This window comes from Sapajus apella, unplaced genomic scaffold (assembly GCF_009761245.1).
Source record: "Sapajus apella isolate SASKATOON/1434 unplaced genomic scaffold, GSC_monkey_1.0 scaffold57, whole genome shotgun sequence".
NCBI lineage: Eukaryota > Metazoa > Chordata > Mammalia > Primates > Cebidae > Sapajus > Sapajus apella.
Genome location: NW_022436997.1, coordinates 9742818 through 9761800, shown reverse-complemented (window position 1 = coordinate 9761800; position 18983 = coordinate 9742818). Strand labels below are relative to the sequence as shown.

The window sequence follows — 18983 nt, the reverse complement described above, 5'->3', positions numbered from 1 at the left end:
AAGCAGCCTTTCCAAATGGGGAAAATATTTCTCCTTAAGGTCCAGCTGAAACCTAGAACTTTTAAACAAAAAACAAATTTTTAAGCATGTTAGAAGCAAAAGAAAATGCATGGTTTCCAATAAAAATGCTTTCTCAACCTTGTCTTTAATGTGCACAGTGAATGCTTGAAAATGTATATTCTCTTATTTTGTGAAAAGGAAACTATAAAAACTTGAAATCAAAGTTCTGGTCCATCTGCCACATTGATAACCTGCTTTTTAGGATGTCTGGATACAAACTTTTAAATAAGTATCCTTACCTTTAAAGTTGGAGAAATAAACCTTGTGTCTCCATTGTGTAGGTAGTTTTTCTTAAAATCCGTAGGGTCTAATGACCTGAGAAAAAGAATGTAAGGCATCTCAATTTCAAGTCTGTTTCTGACCCCCAGTCTTGATTTGCAATTCTGCAAGAAACAAGGTAGGGACTTACATAACTCTAAAGGAGCTACTTAAATACTCTAATTAGATAACATTCCGTGGCTCATGTTTTTGTTCAGGTATTCAAACAAAATGAATTAGAGTCCAGAAGAGTGATTGGTTCACTTCATTTTTGTTTCCCTATTTAAGTGTTCAGAGCATTGAGTTTTCTGCTGTGTTGTGCTTTGTTCCCCTCCCCAATGGATTACTGTCCTTGGGAAATGGAAAAATAACATGGCCATATACTGAATTTGCCATACATTTTTCTTTTAATTGAAGATTTCAGACTTGTATCACACATCACAACTTCATAAATGGGTATAAATATTTAGGTGAAATTCTTATCTAGCTCTGTGAACCACTTGATCTTGGAATCAGTTTTTCTTTTTACAAACAATCCATTTTCAGTTGCATATATTATCAATGAGTACTAAACTAGATATATAATTTGGACCTTAATTTATATCAGAAAATGTGTACTCTTTTTCTCAAAAGGGAGAAAAGGAAATAATTATAAGGTGAGCAATCTGACATAGTCAGAAACCATATTTAAGACAGGAGAATCTTGCTTGGTTAGAAAAAATTTTAATTTTTTTTTTTAATTGTACTTTAGGTTCTGGGGTACATGTGCAGATCATGCAGGATTGTTGCATAGGTACACACATGGCAATGTGGTTTTTTGCCTCCATCCCCCGGTCACCCACATCTGGCATTTCTCCCCATGTTATCCCCCCCCAACCTCCCCACCCCTCCCCCACTGTCCCTTCCTTGGCCCCCCCACCAACAGACCCCAGTGTGTGATGTCATTGTTCAGCACCTGCCTATGAGTGAGAACATGCAGGGTTTGATTTTCTGTTCTTGTGTCAGTTTGCTGAGAATGATGGTTTCCAGGTTCATCCATGTCCCTACAAAGGACACTCATCATTTCTTATGGCTGCATAGTATTCATGGTATGTATGTGCCACATTTTTCTTGTCCATTTTATCATCGATGGGCATTTGGGTTGGTTCCAAGTCTTTGCTGTTGTAAACAGTGCTACTGTGAACATATGTGTGCCTGTGTCTTTATAATAAAACTATTTATAATCCTTTGGATACATACGCAGTAATGGGATTGCTGGGTCAAGTGGAATTTCTATTTCTAGGTCTTTGAGGAATCACCACACTGTCATCCGCAGTGGTTGAACTAGTTTACACTCCCACAAACAGTGTAAAAGTGTTCCTATTTCTCCACATCCTCTCCAGCATCTGTTGTCTCCAGATTTTTTAATGATTGCCATTCTAACTGGCATGAGGTGGTTATCTCAATGTGGTTTTAATTTGCATTTCTCTAATAATCAGTGATGATGGACATTTTTTCATATGTTTGTTGGCCTCATATATGTCTTCTTTTGAAAAGTGTCTGTTCGTGTCCTTCTCCCACTTTTGGATGGGTTTATTTTTTTCTTGTAAATCGGTTTTAGTTCTTTGTAGATTCTGGATATTAGCCCTTTGTCAGATGGACAGATTACAAAAATTTTTTCACATTCTGTTGGTTGCTGGTTCACTCTAATGATTGTTTCTTTTGCTGTACAGAAGCTCCGGAGTTTAATTAGGTCCCGTTTGTCTATTTTGGCTTTTGTTGCCAATGTTTTTGGTGTTTTAGTCATGAAATCCTTGCCTATGCCTATGTCCTGAATGGTTTTGCCTAGGTTTCCTTCCAAGGTTTTTATGATTTTAGGTCTTATGTTTAAGCCTTTAATCCATTTGGAGTTACTTTTAGTGTAAGGCATCAGGAAGGGGTCCCGTTTCTGCTTTCTGCACATGGCTAGCCAGTTTTCCCAACACCATTTATTAAACAGGGAATCCTTTCCCCATTGCTTGTTTTTGTCAGGTTTGTCAAAGATCAGATGGTTGTAGATGTGTGGCATTGCCTCCAAGGCCTCTGTTCTGTCCCATTGATCTATATCTCTGTTTTGGTACCAGTACCATCCTGCTTTGATTACTGTAGCTTTGTTGTATAGTTCGAAATCAGGTAGCATGCTGCCTCCAACTTTATTCTTTTTGCTTAGGATTGTCTTGGCTATGTGGGCTCTCTTTTGATTCCATATGGAGTTTGAGGCGTTTTTTTTTTTCCAATTCTATGAAGAAGGTCATTGGTAGCTTGATGGGGATAGCATTGAGTCTACAAATTTGGGCAGTATGACCATTTTTATGATATTGATTCTTCCTAACAATGAGCATGGAATGTTTCTCCATTTGTTTGTGTCCTCTCTGATTTCCTTGAGCAGTGGTTTGTAATTCTCCTTGAAGAGGTCCTTTATGTCCTTTGTTAGTTGTATTCCTAGGTATTTTATTCTCTTTGTAGCAATTGTGAATGGGAGTTCACTCATGATTTGGCTTTCTGTTAGTCTGTTATTGGTGTATATAAATGCTTGTGATTTCTACACATTGATTTTGTATCCTGAGACTTTGCTGAAGTTGCTTATCAGTTTAAGGAGATTTTGGGCTGAGATGATGGGGTCTTCTAAATATACAATCATGTTGTCTGCAAATAGAGACAATTTGACTTCCTCTTTGCCTAATCAAATACGCTTTATTTATTTTTTTTCTTGCCTAATTGCTCTGGCTAGAACTTCCAATACTATATCAAATAGGAGGGGTGACAGAGGGCATCCTTGTCTAGTGCTGGATTTCAAAAGGAATGCGCTTCCAGTTTTTGCCCATTCAGTATGATATTGGCTGTAGGTTTGTCATAAATAGATTTTATTATTTTGAGATATGTTCCGTCGATACCTAGTTTATTGAGAGTTTTTAGCATAAAGGGCTGTTGAATTTTGTCAAAGGCCTTCTCAGCATCTATTGAGATAATCATGTGGTTTTTGTCTTTCGTTTTGTTTATGTGGTGAATTACATTTGTAAATTTCTGTATGTTGAACCAGCCTTGCATCCCTGGAATGAAGCCTACTTGATCGTGATAAATAAGCTTTTTGATATGCTGTTGCAATCGGTTTGCCAGTATTTTATTGAAGATTTTGCATCTATTTTCATCATGGATATTGGTATGAAGTTTGCCTTTTTTGTTGAGTCTCTGCTGGGTTTTGCTATCAGGATGATGTTGGTCTCATAAAATGATTTGGGAATGATTCCTTCTTTTTGGATTATTTGGAATAGTTTCAGAAGGAATGGTACCAGCTCCTCTTTGTACATCTGGTAGAATTCAGCTGTGAACCCTCTGGACCTGGACTTTTTTTTGGTTATTAGGCTATTAATTGCTGCCTGAACTTCAGCCCCTGTTACTGGTCTGTTCAAGGTTTCAACTTCTTCCTGGCTTAGGCTTGGGAGGGTGCAAGTGTCCAGGAATTTATCCATTTCTTCTCGGTTTACTGGTTTACATGCATAGAGTTGTTTGTAGTAGTCTCTGATTAGAATTTGTATTTCTATGGAGTCAGTGGTGATACTCCCTTTATTGTTTTTTATTGGATCTATTTGTTTCTTCTCCCTTTTCTTTTTTATTGATCTGGCTAGTGGTGTATCTATTTTGTTGATCTTTTCAAAAAAACCAGCTCCTGCATTTATTGATTTTTGAAGAATTTTTTTGTATCTCTATCTCCTTCAGTTCTGCTCTGATCTTAGTTATTTCTTGTCTTCTGCTAGCTTTTGAGTTTTTTTCATTTTGCTCCTCTAGCTTTTTCAATTTTGATGATAGGGTGTTGATTTTAGATCTTTCCTCACGTCTCTGGTTGACATTTATTGCTATAAATGTCCCTCTAGACACTGCTTTAAATGTGTCTCAGAGATTCTGGAACATTGTGTCTTCGTTTTCATTGGTTTTGAAGAACATCTTTATTTCTGCCTTCATTTCATTGTTTATCCAGTTGACATTCAGGAGCCAGTTGTTCAGTTTCCATGAAGTTGTGCGGTTCTCAGTTAGTTTCTGAATTCTGAGTTCTAATTTGATTGCAGTGTGGTCTGAAGGACTGTTTATGATTTCCGTTCTTTCACATTTGCTGAGGAGGGATTTACTTTCAATTATGTGGTCAATTTTAGAGTAGGTGCGATGTGGTGCTGAGAAGAATATATATTCTGTGGATTTGTGGTGGAGAGTTCTGTAGATTTCTATTAGGTCTGCTTGGTCCAGATTTAAGTTCAAGTCCTGGATATCCTTGTTAATTTTCTGTCTTGTTGATCTTTCTAATATTGACAGTGGAGTGTTAAAGTCTCCCACTATTATTGTGTGGGAGTCTAAGTCTCTTTGTAGGTAGTTAAGAACTTGCTTTATGTATCTGGGGGCTCCTGTATTGAGCGTGTATATGTTTAGGATCGTTAGTTCTTCTTCATGCATTGATCCTTTTACCATTATGTAGTGCCCTTCCTTGTCTCTTTTGATCTTTGTTGGTTTAAAGTCTATTTTATCAGAGACTAGGATTGCAACTCCTGCGTTTTTTTTTTACTCTCCATTTGCTTGGTAGATTCTCCTCCATCCCTTTATTTTGAGCCTATGTGTGTCCTTGCACATGAGATAGGTTTCCTGAATACAGCACACCGATGGGTTTTGACTTTTTATCCAATTTGCAGTCCTCGTCTTTGAATTGGGGCATTTCGTCCATTTACATTTAAGGTTAATATTAGGTGTGAATTTGATCCTGACATTTTGATGATGATGCTGGTTGTTTTGCCCATTAGTTGACACATTTTCTTTATTGTGTCGATGGTATTTACCATTTGGTATGTTTTTGGAGTGGCTGGTACTGGTTGTTCCTTTCTATGTTTAGTGCTTCTTTTGGGAGCTCTGTAAGGCAGGCCTGTTGGTGACAAAATCTCTCAGCAATTGCTTGTTTGTAAAGGATTTTATTTCTCCTTCGCTTATGAAACTTAGTTTGGCTGGATATGAAATTCTAGGTTGAAAGTTTTTTTCTTTAAGGACGTTGAATATTGGCCCCCACTCTCTTCTGGCTTGTAGGGTTTCTGTCAAGAGATCTGCTGTGAGTCTGTTTGGCTTCCCTCTGTGGGTGATCTTACCTTTCTCTTTGGCTCCCTTTAGAATTCTTTCCTTTGTTTCAACCCTGGTGAATCTGATGATTATGTGCCTTGGGGTTGCTCTTCTTGAGGAATATCTTTGTGGTGTTCTCTGTATTTGCTGGACCTTAATGATGGCTTGCCTTGCTAGGTTGGGGAAGTTCTCCTGGATAATATCCTGAAGAGTATTTTCCACCTTGGGTTCATTCTCTCCGTCACATTCAGGTACACCTATCAAATGTAGATTAGGTCTTTTCCCATAATCCCATATTTCTTGAAGGCTTTGTTCATTTCTTTTCACTGTTTTATCTCTATTCTTGCCTTCTCGTTTTATTTCATTGAGTTGATCTCTGATATCCTTTCTTCTGCTTGGTTAATTCGGCTATTGAAACTTGTGTATGCTTTGTGAAGTTCTCATGCTGTGTTTTTCATCTCCATCAAGTCATTTATATTCTTCTCTAAGCTGTTTATTCTAGTTAGCATCTCATCTAACCTTTTTTCTCGGTTCTTAGTTTCTTTGCATTGGGTTAGAACATGTTCTTTTAGCTCTGAGAAGGTTGTTATTATCCACTTTCTGAAGCTTGTTTTTTGTCAGTTCATCAGACTCATTCTCCATCCATCTTTGATCCGTAGCTGGTGAGGAGTTGTGATCCCTTGGAGGAGGAGAGGCATTCTGGTTTTTGTTGTTTTCCTCCTTTTTGCGCTGGTTTCTTCCCATCTTAGTGGTTTTATCTACCTGTGGTCTTTGTAGTTGGTAGCTTTCAGATGGGGTCTCCGAGTAGATGTCCTTTTTGTTGATGTTGAAGCTATTTCTTTCTGCTTCTTAGTTGTCCTTCTAACAGTCAGGCCCCTCTGCTGCAGGACCGCTGGAGGTCCACTCCAGACCTTGCTTCCCTGGGGATTGCCCATGGGGTTGCAGAACAGCAAGGGTTGCCGCATGTTTCTTCCTCTGCTATCCTCGTCCCAGATGGGTACCCGCCAGATGTTGGCCTGAGCTCCCCTTTATGAAATGTCTCTTTGGGTATACAGGGGTTGGGAGCTGCTTGAGGAGATAGCCTGTCCCTTATAGAAGCTCAAGTGCTGTGCTGGGAATGCCTCTGTTCCATGTAGAGCTGCTGGGCAGGTACCTTTAAGTCTGCTGTAGCTGAACTCATAACTACCTCTTTTCCCATGTGCTCTGTCCTAGGAAGGTCTGCTTTATTTATAAGTCCCTGTTGTGCTGCTGCCTTTTTTTATAGATGCCCTGCCCCACACAGAGTAGTCTTGTCACAGTCTGCCAGCAGAGGCATTGCTGAGCTGCTTCAGGCTCTGCTCTGCACTGTGTGAACTGCCTCGGTAGTGGCACACTGCCTCAGTATTGGGGGATGCCCTTCCTTCCACTGAGCTGGATGGTCCTGGTTCCAGCTGTGCTTGCTGCGACACTCTCAATCCAGAGCATTTCAGATTGCTTGTTTTGTGAGGGTGGTACCCGTTGAACCAGATCCCCTGACTCCCTGTCTTAGCCCCCTCCCTTTCAGTTGAATGGGCAGCTCTGTATCCCAGGCATGCAGGATGCTGGCCGAAAAGGCAGCCCACACTTGTGTGAGTTTCTGTGGGCCGACGTGGCGCTGGCTGAAACCGCCATGCTGAAAACTTGCAGTGATTTTCAGCCCGGGAATCTCCTGGTCTGTGGGCAGTGAAAACGTGTTTGGAAATGTGGTGAGCACTTACCATCTATGCTGTTTTCTTTGGGAACTGCACTCCAGAGCTGTTCCTATTCGGCCTTCTTGGAAAAACAAATTTTAATTTTTAATTAGTCAATATTATTTTAAGGCATCTTCTTGGCTAGTTTAAAGACCACATTTTCTATCTATGGTTTGTTTCCATTCCAAACTCAAAGCTAACATGAAAATTCAATAGGAGCTCCTTTACTTTTATTTCTATACTCATTCCTCTAACATTTTTGAAGTGCCTGCTATGTGCTGAAGAAATACCAAGATTAGTATACTACGATTTCCAGGAAAACGTGGTCTGTTACAGGTAGTAGTAATGTAGTCAAATAATTTTAGCTTTTTGGTATTTACTATAATAAAAGTGCCTAACTCTGCCTGGGAGGTCAGTGAAAGCTTGGAGGAAGAGGTGACATAAACATTAAGTTTTAATGGCAAGTAGAAATTTTGGATTGGGGCAGGCAGAACATTCTAAGCAGAATAAACATGATATGCTATCTTAATATATGGTTTGTAGGCATTCAGAGTAAAGGAAGTACCTGCCGTAGTGAAAATCTTTGGATTCTGTATTTACTGAAAAGTCTGTGATTAATGGATTGCTTTCCAGTGGAGTCAGATGGCTTTACCTCAGATTCTTATCCAAGGATAATCCTGAATAAAACATCTCTCTCTTTTATAAAGCTTCTCTCCGACTAGAAAATAGCCTAACTGTTCATCTACCAAATAGTGGGGGGAGATGATGAACAACCAAGTAACGTCAAACTGACAGTTTTGTAAGTGTCACCAATAGCTTCTCAACTCAGTCTTTAATGGTGGTGGCCACTCTTCAGCACTGGACACAGTTGACTTCATCTTTGTATTTATCTTTATTATTTATCTTTTTCTCTGCCTGTCCTTTACATGTCGTTGTTACGTTGGCCTCCTTATCTTCTCACAGCTGGAACATTCTTTTCTCTAAGAGGCTTTCCCTGGCTCCTTGACCATTTGGGTCCTCTTAAAAAGTGTTCCTACAGCACTACATAATGTTCTTGTTATTACTCTTCATTTGTTCTTCTTTGTGTTTGATTACCTGCCTTTCTTGCTCCCTAAAGGGGATAGTGTTAGTCTTGTTTGTTATTGAATGTCTGGTATCTAGTTCAGTCGCAGATGTTAATGTACTCATTATATTTATTAATTTAATAAATATTTATTGAGCACTGTATAAGCTAAGGAATTCAGTAGTAAACAAAACATAAAAATTCCTGCCCTTTTTGACTTATTTGTTGAATTGATAATGAACAAACGAACAAACAAAATCTGTGCACTCCCTGGGCAATGTTATCCATTCCCATGCCTTCAGCCACCACATATGAATTGATTAACTCTCAAATGTCTATTTCTACTCAGACAGCTTTTCTGAATTTCATACCCAGGAATCCAAGTGTCCCCTCTTGACTGTTTCCACTAAACTCTCCCAAGCATCTTTAACTCTGTGTTCTAAATCTGCACTCTCCCAAAACCTTTTCTTTCTATTCTGTATTCTGTGTATTATAAATGGAATCACACATCTGGTCATTCATCTTGTCATCCAGTTCATAAGCTGACATTGCCTTAAATGTCCCTTTTTAACCCCTTATCCCCTGATTTCTCCAGCTCACACCCCTCTCATCTCTTGCTTAGACTTTTGTAATGATTTTCTAATTGGTTGCTTTGATTCTAGTCTTAAGCCCTCTGATCCGTCCTTTACACTCCTACCAGAGGTATCTTTATGAAATGCAAATTAACTATAAGACATCAATGATTTAAATAGAAATAAAATCTAAACAACTTAGGGTAACATTTGAGATGTAGACCCTGTTGGTCTCAGTAGCCTTTTCACTCATTCTGTCCCACTCAGGACCAGTTAACCATCCATGCCATGCTTCTTGTAGTTCCCTTAATGTACATATTGATCACTTTTTTCGTGCCTTTGAGCCTGGTGATTTGTCAGCCAGGGGTACTGCACACCCTGCCTACCTGGTACATCCTAGATGAAGATGTCAGAGAAGTTACTTGCCCTAAGTTACAGCATTACTAAGTACCAGAGTTAAGATTTGAGCCAAGAATGTTGGACTGACACCTAAGTCTGTGCTTTTACTGACTCCACAGTACTGCCTTTGTACATTGTACAAAGGCATAAGATATGCCTGTTACATTGTATTCAGAAGACACTTGGTAAGTGACTGGAAGAAAGCTTGGCAGGCCTTTTTTGCATGGCATTTTTGCTGTCTTGTATGTGCCTCTTCCTGGCTCCAGGGACAGGTTCTGGTTAGTATATCATCAGATCATAGTAACAGTTTGTCACCTGACTTACTGACCAAGGACACATGATTATAGAGAACTCTTAGGAGACTGACCTGATGCTCAAGTTTCAGCTTCTCACATGGTAACTTGTGGTAGAAGTAGGAAGACAAGAAGAGATGAAGTAATAGTAGAAAGACAAAAATTAAAAAAATGCAAACAACAAAAACCAAAATCAAAAAAAAGACTTTTCCTGCAATGGTTTATTATGAAAACTTCCAAGTATATAGATAGTTGACAATATGGCATTTGCCACATACCGCACTGCACAAGGGTTCAAGGACCTAAGAGGGAATGGCAGGGGATAAAGACACAGACACAGAGACACAGAAAGCTGGGCCAGGTGGTCCAGGAGATGAGGATGTCACTCTCTCTGGCCCCAGGCTATCTCATTGTGCTTTATTTTATAAGTTCATAAAGGCACATAGCAGAGGGAGGGTGCAGTCACTTAGAACAGCCTGTGGTTATTATTCTCATACTTTAGTTAATATACTTCAGCTGAGAAACTATCCTGCACCAAGGTCAGTGAAAGCTGGTTATCTCTCTAGGTCCATCTGTTCTCTCCAAGACATACACATCCTCCTGTGGTTTCACTTCCCTGAAGTTCAACTAAAGTTCACAGCAGCCCTGCTGCTGATGACTACATAGGGGATGTGATGTTCTGGCTCCCTACAATGGCATTGAAACACTGTGTACCTTCTACCTAGATTTCAGTTGTTGACATTGGCTATATATGCTTTGTCACCTCTCATGTGTATTTATATAATGTAAATATTTATATGTATACTTATATATTTATATGTGAATATATTTATAATATGTAATATATATGCTATATAAATAACTGTTCTAAAGCTATAGACATATGTAATTATATATAAAATATAATTATATTCATATAAAAATACACACGAGAGGGGGCAAAGCAGATATAGCCAGTGCCAACAACTATATATATATATATATATATGTATATAGCTCTATATATAGAAATATATACATATATAATAGAAATTTATATAAATTATAAATTTACTTACAGATATAAAGTTTTATAAAAATTTATCTGCTGGCTGGGCATGCTGGCTCATACCTGTAATCCCAGCACTTTAGGAGGCTGAGGCAGGCAGATCACAAGGTCAGGAGATTGAGACCATCTGGCTAACACAGTGAAACCCCATCTCTACTAAAAATACAAAAAATTAGGTGGGCATGGTGGTGCATGCCGGTAGTCCCAGCTACTCGGGAGGCTAAGGCAGGAGAATTGCTTGAACCTGGGAGGTAGAGGTTGCAGTGAGCTGAGATCATGCCACTGCACTCCAGCCTGGGTACAAGTCTCCATTAAAAAAAAAAAAGATTTGCTTATTTTTCTCAGTATCACAGAAAATACCACTTGTCTCTGATACTTGGGATGCTTAGACAGGTACTTAGTAATCTTGATCTAATACACAGCTAAGTGAAGTGGCAAGTGTCACATATAACTCCTAACTACCTCAGACTTGTCTCATAAGAATTAGAACATTTTACTTTATAAACCAGATGATACTTGATGAAATGAGTAGTAATTCCGTAGTATTAACTGTTATTGAGTCCATATTCTAATTTTTCTAGTTGTTCCAAGAATGTCTTTTCTATTTTTCTCCCTGAACAAGGATTCAGTTATGCTTCGTGGGTTGCATTTGGTTGGGTTTTTGGTCTTTTAATCTAAAATAGGCCTCCTACCCCCCAAACCTTTTCCCCTAAGGCATTGACCTTTTGAAGAGTTCAGGCCAAGTGCTTTGCAAAATCTCCCATATACTAGATTTGTCTGATTGTTTCTTATGGTATCATTTAATTTGTCCCTTATTCCTTCTAAATTCTGTGAAGTGGAAGTTAGGTTTACAAATTTGATTAGATTCAGATTAAAACGTAAGTGATAATGCCTACTTCATGCAATTGGACAGAATTTGTTTTTCTGCTTATTAGTGGTCCTAAATTAATTTGAATATTGACCACCAGATTGTACCATTGAAAGGTACATTTTCTTCTTTGCTGTAATTAATTGTCACACCTTAGGAATATCTAATTCACTAACCTTTTACCTGATGGTTTTAGTATCCATTGATGATCCTTGCCTGAATTCGTTATTACATTGGGGGTCCTAAAATGGTGATTTAAAATTTGACCATTCTTCTAAGTAATTAGCTTGTTTTCTTCTGTAAAGAAGGACTTTTTTTTTTTTTTTTTTTTTTTTTTTTGAGATGGAGTTTTGCTCTTATTGCCCAGGCTGCAGTGCAGTGGCTCGATCTCAGCTCACTGAAACCTCCATTTCCCGGGTTCAAGCAATTCCCCTGCCTCACCCTCCCAAGTAACTGGGATTGCAAGCGTCCACCACCATACCCGTCTAATTTTTTTTATTTGTAGTAAAGATGGGGTTTCGCCATGTTGGGCAGGTTGGTCTCGAACTCCTTACTTCAGGTGATCCGCCTGTCTCGAGCTACCAAAGTGCTGGGATCACAGGCCTGACTTCACTTTATCCATCCTTTCTTCTCCTTTTGAAGCGTTACCATGAAATGGTGGATTTTTATTTATTCAATATTCTATTAATTAGTGATATTTCAGTGCTCAAAATTTCCCAAATGTGGTTAGTAGGCATCCCCCTTCAGGCTATCTCCTAGTCTTTTTTTTTTTTTTTTGGAGACAGAGTTTCTTGTCACCCAGGCTAGAGTGCAATGGTGCAACTTCGACTCACTGCAACCTCCGCCTCCCAGGTTCAAGTGGTTCTCCTGCCTCAGCCTACCGAGTAGCTAGGATTACAGGTGCCTGCCACCATGCTCTGCTAATTTTTTATTTTTATTTTTTGAGATGGAGTCTTACTCTGTTGCCAGGCTGGAGTGCACTGGTGCAATCTCTGATCACTGCAGCCTCCTCTTCCTAGGTTCAAGCGATTCTCCTGCCTCAGCCTCCCAAGTATCTGGGACTACAGGCACACACCACCACGCCCAGCTAATTTTTGTATTTTTAGTAGAGATGGGGTTTCACCATATAGGCCAGGATGGCCTCCGTCTGTTGACTTCATGATCCTCCTGCCTCGGCCTCTCACAGTGTTGGGATTACAGTCGTGAGCCACTGCACCTGGCTGCTATCTTCTATTGTTGTGACAAGCCCCCGTCTATTTGTCTTTTAACACTTTCTTGCATTTTACAGCACAAGTGTTTCAAGTTTTCTCTACCCCAAAATGGGGTTCAGCCATTTTTCTAAGGAGTCTTGGCTCCAGAAAAGGAGAATCTTTTTTTTAAATTTAATGATTCACCTTTTTTGTCTTTTCACAGAGGCCTCTCTACATTAAGTTCTGTATTAGATCAAGATTATTTAAGTACCAGTCTAAGCAACCCAGATGTCAGAGACAAGGGTGCGGTGGAGTGGTGGCATTGGACTCTGCTAGGCGAGGGGAATTATTTCAGCCTAAATGATGTTTCATTACTTTGGCAGCTCCCTAGTAGTATATCCTATCTCTGGCCCTTCCGCTCTCCACCTATGATTTTTCTCTCATACAATTTTTATTCTTTTACTCATCCCCTTATTCATTCTGCTCTTTACTTTTACTTATCTAATGAATTTTAGTGTTAAGATTTTAAGCTTTACAAAATGATTATTTTCCACAGCCATTTCAGCTAATTAATTTGATGCTTAGGTTTTGATGTAATCTCGCTTAATACTAATTTATATTTATTTGTGTTATCTAATAAAGACTTATTTCTTTGAAGAGGTTGCAGTGACAGCTGTTTCTTCCACTTCTTAAACAGTGGTTAGGCAGACTACAGCATTTTAAATTCATGTCATAATTTGGTCTACACTTTCCCTTAAGTTTGGTTTTTAACATCTATTTCATTTTTTTCTGTCATTTGGTCAGGATTAAGTTAAATATATCTTCTCTTTCATTGTATCCCCAAAATCATTGAGAAGGGCATTTTATCTGCATTTTCCTAACATAAATCTTTCTTTCTCTCCAGATGGAGAGTTGAAGTCTCATTGTGCTAGGGAGAAGGAAAGGGGAGGGCATTTTGAAATCTGCTATATCAAAAAAGACATTAAAAATTGATAAAGGTAGGCCTACCTGTTTTTATATTCTGCCACATAGCATGTGTTTAAATGAATTTGCCTATAATTTGTTTCAAACACTGACATTTTACTCCTAAGCTATATAATTGTGCTTGATTTTTCCAGAGTAAAATTCATATTCTGTGACCTAATATGTTCACCTACTATAAAAATTACTGCCTATGGTAACAGCGAGAATAAAAATTTCTTTTTATATACATAATAGCCGGCAGAGACTCCTGGGACCACCACAAATCATTCTCTTCTTTTGGAGCTTGCTTCCTATGGAAATGTAAAACCAGACTAGTCTAATGTAGGTTGACTCTGAAAACCTATTTAGACCATCATTTACGCTATTGTTGTTATTTAAGATGCTAAGAATTCAACAGGCTCTTCTAATTAATGTATTCCCTAAGCTTAGTAACCTGTCCTTTCCCTGTGAACTAGCTCCTCTTCTATCATCTACCTCTGGCTCCTTTTTTGTTAAAGGTTAATAATGAGAATAATGAAGCAATTGGTTATTTATGCAGTCATGATTGGCAAAAGTTATTAGAGCAAGAATCTGCCCAGAAGCAATGATTAGGTTATGAAAATGTTAAGGAATACTGAATCCAGACACCATTTTTGACATTTGAGAAATAATATTTCAGCCCTTAATCATGATGACCGGTAGTAAAAGTATTTATACAGAATAAATCCCATTGGATAGTAATTCTTATACCAACAGCATACATAAGTGTTAAGGGGAGATATGAAAATGATCTGAAGGGAAAAAGATCCTGGGGAGGAAATTAGTACAGTGAGAAGTAAGGAACAGAACTCTCTCTTGGGTAGAACTATTTGTCTCCCAGGCACCTGGTCTACAAAGTTAGCTGACCTTTTCCAATTCAGTATTTTCATCTTGAACACTTGGCGAGTTTTAGGAGGTGTGAGAGAAGGTACCCCAGGTTAAATTGCTGTTATTTATATCAAACTATAAAAAATACAGGGAGGTACGCAGGCAGAAAATTTCCTGGTGATGTTTTGATTAATGAAATATTGACTTAACTGAAAACTTAACAAAAAAAATCAAATTCTAGTATCTTTATGTTTAATACAGTTAGGAACTTTCTGTGCAAATTGGCAGTACTCTTGCCAGAACAGTGTTATTTCTACCCCACACTGATTTAAAATAGCTTTAATGTATATAATTCACATAAAATTCACCCATTTAAACTATATAATTAAATGGTTTTGAGTATGTTCCCAAAATATGCGAACACCACTACTTTGTAATTCCTGCACACGTTTATTACCTTTCCCCCAAAATTCATACCTGTTTGCAGTTACTCTCCATTTCTTCTACCCTAACCCTAGCGACCACTGATCTATTTCTGTCTGTATAGATTTGCCTGTTCTGAACATTTTATACAAATGAAATCAAAGACTATGTGGCCTTTTGTGTCTGGCTACTTTTACTTAGCATGTTTTTAAGGTTCATCCATGTTGCAGCGTGCAGCAGTACTTCATTCCTTCTGAGGGCTGAATAATATTCATTTATAAATATTCCACATTTTGTTTATTCATTTATCAGTGGACACTGAGATTATTTTCCTTTTCTACTATTAGGAATAATGCCATATTGAATATGTACATACAAGGTTTTGTGTGGACATATGTTTTTTAAAAAGTTTTCTTTGCTTATATATTTAAGAGTCTTCAGGATACACTTTCAGTTCTCTTGAGTATATAACTATGAGTAGAATTGCTGGGTCATATGGTAAAAAAATTCTCTAACATTTTGAAATAGCTAACTTATTTCCTAAAGTGGTAGCACAGTCTTATGTTCCCATTAGTTGTGTAGGAGGGTTCCAGTTTCTCCATATCCTTGTGAATACTTGTTAGTCTTTTTGGTTATGGTCATCTTAGTGGATGCAAAGTGGTATCTCAGTGTGTTTCTGATTTGCATTTCCCTAATGGCTGTGCTGAGTATCTCTCCCTATACTTCTTGGCTATTTACACAGTTTGTTTTGGGAAATGTCTATTCAAAGCCTTTCCCCATTTTTAAATTGGAGTAATTGTCTTTTTATTGTTTAGCTGGACAAGGTCTTTATATATTCTGGACACAAATTCTTTACCATATTGTTTCCAAGTATTTTCTCTCATTCAGGAGGTTGTGTTTTTTTTCCATTTTTAAATAATGTCCTTTGAAGCACAATCATTTTACATTTTGAAGTCCAATTTGTCTGTTTTTATTTGGTTACTTGTATTTTTACCTAATCCAAGGTTATAAAGATGTACTTTTATATTTTATGCTAAGAGTTTTATATAAGTTTTGACTTTTACATTGAGATTGATGTATTTTCAGCTTTTTTTTTTAATATGGTGTGAGGTAGGGGTTCCTTTACATGTATTTGCATTTCTTTTTGTTTATTCAAATTTAAAGAATCGAGGAATAAATCTCTTTTCAAATGGGATGTTCATTGCTACTCTCTTTGTGAAGTATTGTTTTATGATTTTGGGGGAGGAACACATGTAACTTTTATCTGAAGACTTTATACTTATGACTCTCTCACCCAATATCATTGCATTTCTGGCTCTGTTTTGTTTATTGGAATATGAAAAGCAGCACTGATGGATGCAGTTTGAATCAATTTTTCAGTTTTTTTTTTCCTTAATTTGCAATCTCACCTCTTCAGCTACAGTACAGAGAATGCCAAGAACTTTTAAGCCTCTATCAGAAATATTTATCAGAACAACAAGAGAAGCTTACCATGTCTGTCTCAGAACTTGGTGCTCCTAGAATGCAGGAACAGCAGGTAAGCATCTTTATTTTTACCTTTCTTGTTTTCAGTGGATCAGCAATATGTCAGAAGAACTGTTTGCTTTTTATGTTAATTTTCTCACACTATATAACATTGTTTTAAAACATGTAGCTACTCCATGTGATTGAGTTGATGTCTTTCCCCCCTCCTTTCCTTTCTCCTCCTGTTCCTGGGCCCAGAGATAAGGAATGATTACTTGAAGCAGTCTCTGTGGGTCTGTGGGGAAGCTCCTGGTTGTATGAAAGCACAGCCAGAATGATAAAGAAAACACTGCTCTGTTACTTAATGAAGAAGATCAGGTGGGCTGTTTGTTACTCATTGTCCTTATGAAAAACACGAATAAGCCTTTCTTAATTCATGTTTATTTTGTTACTTGGGGACTTATAAAAACTTTAATTGGAGAATATTAGGATATTTTGCATATGCTTGTATACATGTATTAATCATGTAAGCATATACGAGAGTGTTTATATAAACATTTATACACATATCACGAAGTGGTATATATTACATAATTAAGTAAATGTTCAGAACCCTGCCAGATGTGATGTAAAATAAGCTCTAAAGAACCACTTCTGGTCCTCTAGCAACTGATACTTTATGTCTTCTTATATGCTTGAGTTTAAATCTTCAAATGGATAGAAATAAGCCTTACATATTACATTGTAGGAAAAATTATAATAGGGTCAAAGTCATTCATGTTAAGTATCAAAATATAGATAATGTGGCTGGGCACGGTGGCTCACCTGTAATCCCAACACTTTGGGAGGCCAAGGTGGGCAGATCAGGTCAGGAGATTGAGAGCATCTTGGCCAACATGGTGAAACCCCATCTCTACTAAAAATACAAAAATTCGCTGGGCATGGTGGCACGTGCCTGTAATTCCAGCTACTCTGGAGGCTGAGGTGGCAGTAAGCCAAGGTCGCACCACTGCACTCCAGCCTGGTTGACAGAGCTAGACTGTCTCAAAAAAATAAAAAAAAAAAAGAAAAACACCCAAAATATAAATAATGTGCTAAAGTGTTATACTTCTCTTTTTGAATCAGGTCCTAAAGATCAGATTTTAGAATTTTTTTGCAAACCTTTTAAAGAACAGCATTGCTATTGAACTTAGAAACAACTGTTTCAGATGAGTTAAGAGCTTTGGCTAGGGACTTCCAGTTTTGAACCTAAAGTTTGTACATATGGAAAAGTTAAATAAATACATATTTTGCTAGAATGTGATATAGCTGAAACTTTTTGAAGTCACAAAATTTTAAAGAAATAGCCAAAGTATAAATGGTTTGTTTGTATTTTGTTCTGACATATTTTCTTTTGTTCTGTTTTCTGAAAACAGAAAAAAAAGGCAGAGGAAGGTGGCAGCTATTTTGATTGTTTATGTGAAGTTCCCCTGCTACATTGAAAACAAATCAGGCAGTTTTTAAGGTAGCCCTTGCCTATTGCTTTTCAGGGGGTTAGAGAATATGGTAGTGTGAAGATCAGATTTCTGACCTTTGGTTTCACATTTCTACTTACTGCTCCTGCATGACATAGATGTGTGAAGAAGGCACAAAACTGAAGGCCAATCCATTTGGCAAGGATATGGGAGGGGAGGTGGAGGAATCTTTCAATTGCCAGTATTAATAGAGTCTTATCTTAAGGCTACAGACCTGATAGTGAAGAAATAGTCACCAGGGAGCCCTAAAGACATGTAGAAAATACCCTTTTTCTATTTACTTTTGAAATTGGAGAAAAATAACACTTTCTCAGGGGTTGGTGATTTATATTGAAGCTAATGATTTCTTGGAGGTTTTGCCCAACAAGTCTGCTTCCTTGCAGTAAGGGCATCATTGCAAAGACTCTATGCTTCAGTGATGACATTGACCTAATTCTTTTCCCACCTCCCACTTACCTTCTATTTATGTACTTGCAAATAGATTGTGCCCATCTCTGTAATGGTACCTTTCTTGTTATTTTGTAATCATTGTTACAACATTCATCTATCTCCCTTACCAACTTTTTTTATAAAGAGGCATCCTGTTGCATTGGTTTTTATAAACTCAGAGCCTAACATAGGTCTTAGCTTAAGAAATATTTTTTTCATTAATTTTATTTAACAAACATTTATGTAGTCGATACTATATGTTAATACATATCAAATCATTTAATCCTAACTCAGTGAAATAAGGTAGGTTATTATCTCTGTTTTCTGCCTCTCCCAGAGGCAGAATGAATCAATCAGCCAGGTCATACAGATAACAGGTTCGCAAACCCAAGATATGAACCAAGCCAATCTGGTGCTATAGTTTGTTGAAGAAGGAAAGACAAGAAAAATTTGAGATAACTAAAGTTGTTAAAAATTGGCTTTAGATATTCTTGTTTCTATAACTAACTCTCCTTGCCTCTTAATGTGACATACAGATTTTTAAACTCTAGAGCACAAATATGCTAGAGATGGTGTGAAACTATTTTCTTTCCTTGCAAGAATCCACAATGTCAGATAAAACATAAAATTTTATTCTCAAATTTTATAAAATTTCACCTTCAGATTTTATGATGGTGATGGCAGCAGATCGTTTTTCATGTGGCATTTATTTGACTTTGAGAGACTTGTTCTGTTTCTTTGTATTAGTTGCTCT

The 18983-nt window shown here is 37.6% G+C and overlaps 1 protein-coding gene across 7 annotated transcripts in view; it reads left to right on the top strand.

Annotated features, from left to right (window-relative positions):
* Nucleotides 1–18983, top strand: part of KIAA1328 (KIAA1328 ortholog) — a 338167-nt gene that overhangs the window by 106423 nt on the left and 212761 nt on the right. For all 7 annotated transcript variants that reach the window (XM_032245422.1, XM_032245421.1, XM_032245427.1 and 4 more), the window contains one exon: nt 16232–16359. In XM_032245422.1, coding sequence (XP_032101313.1) covers nt 16232–16359 — 128 coding nt within the window. The remainder of the gene's footprint in view (nt 1–16231; nt 16360–18983) is intronic.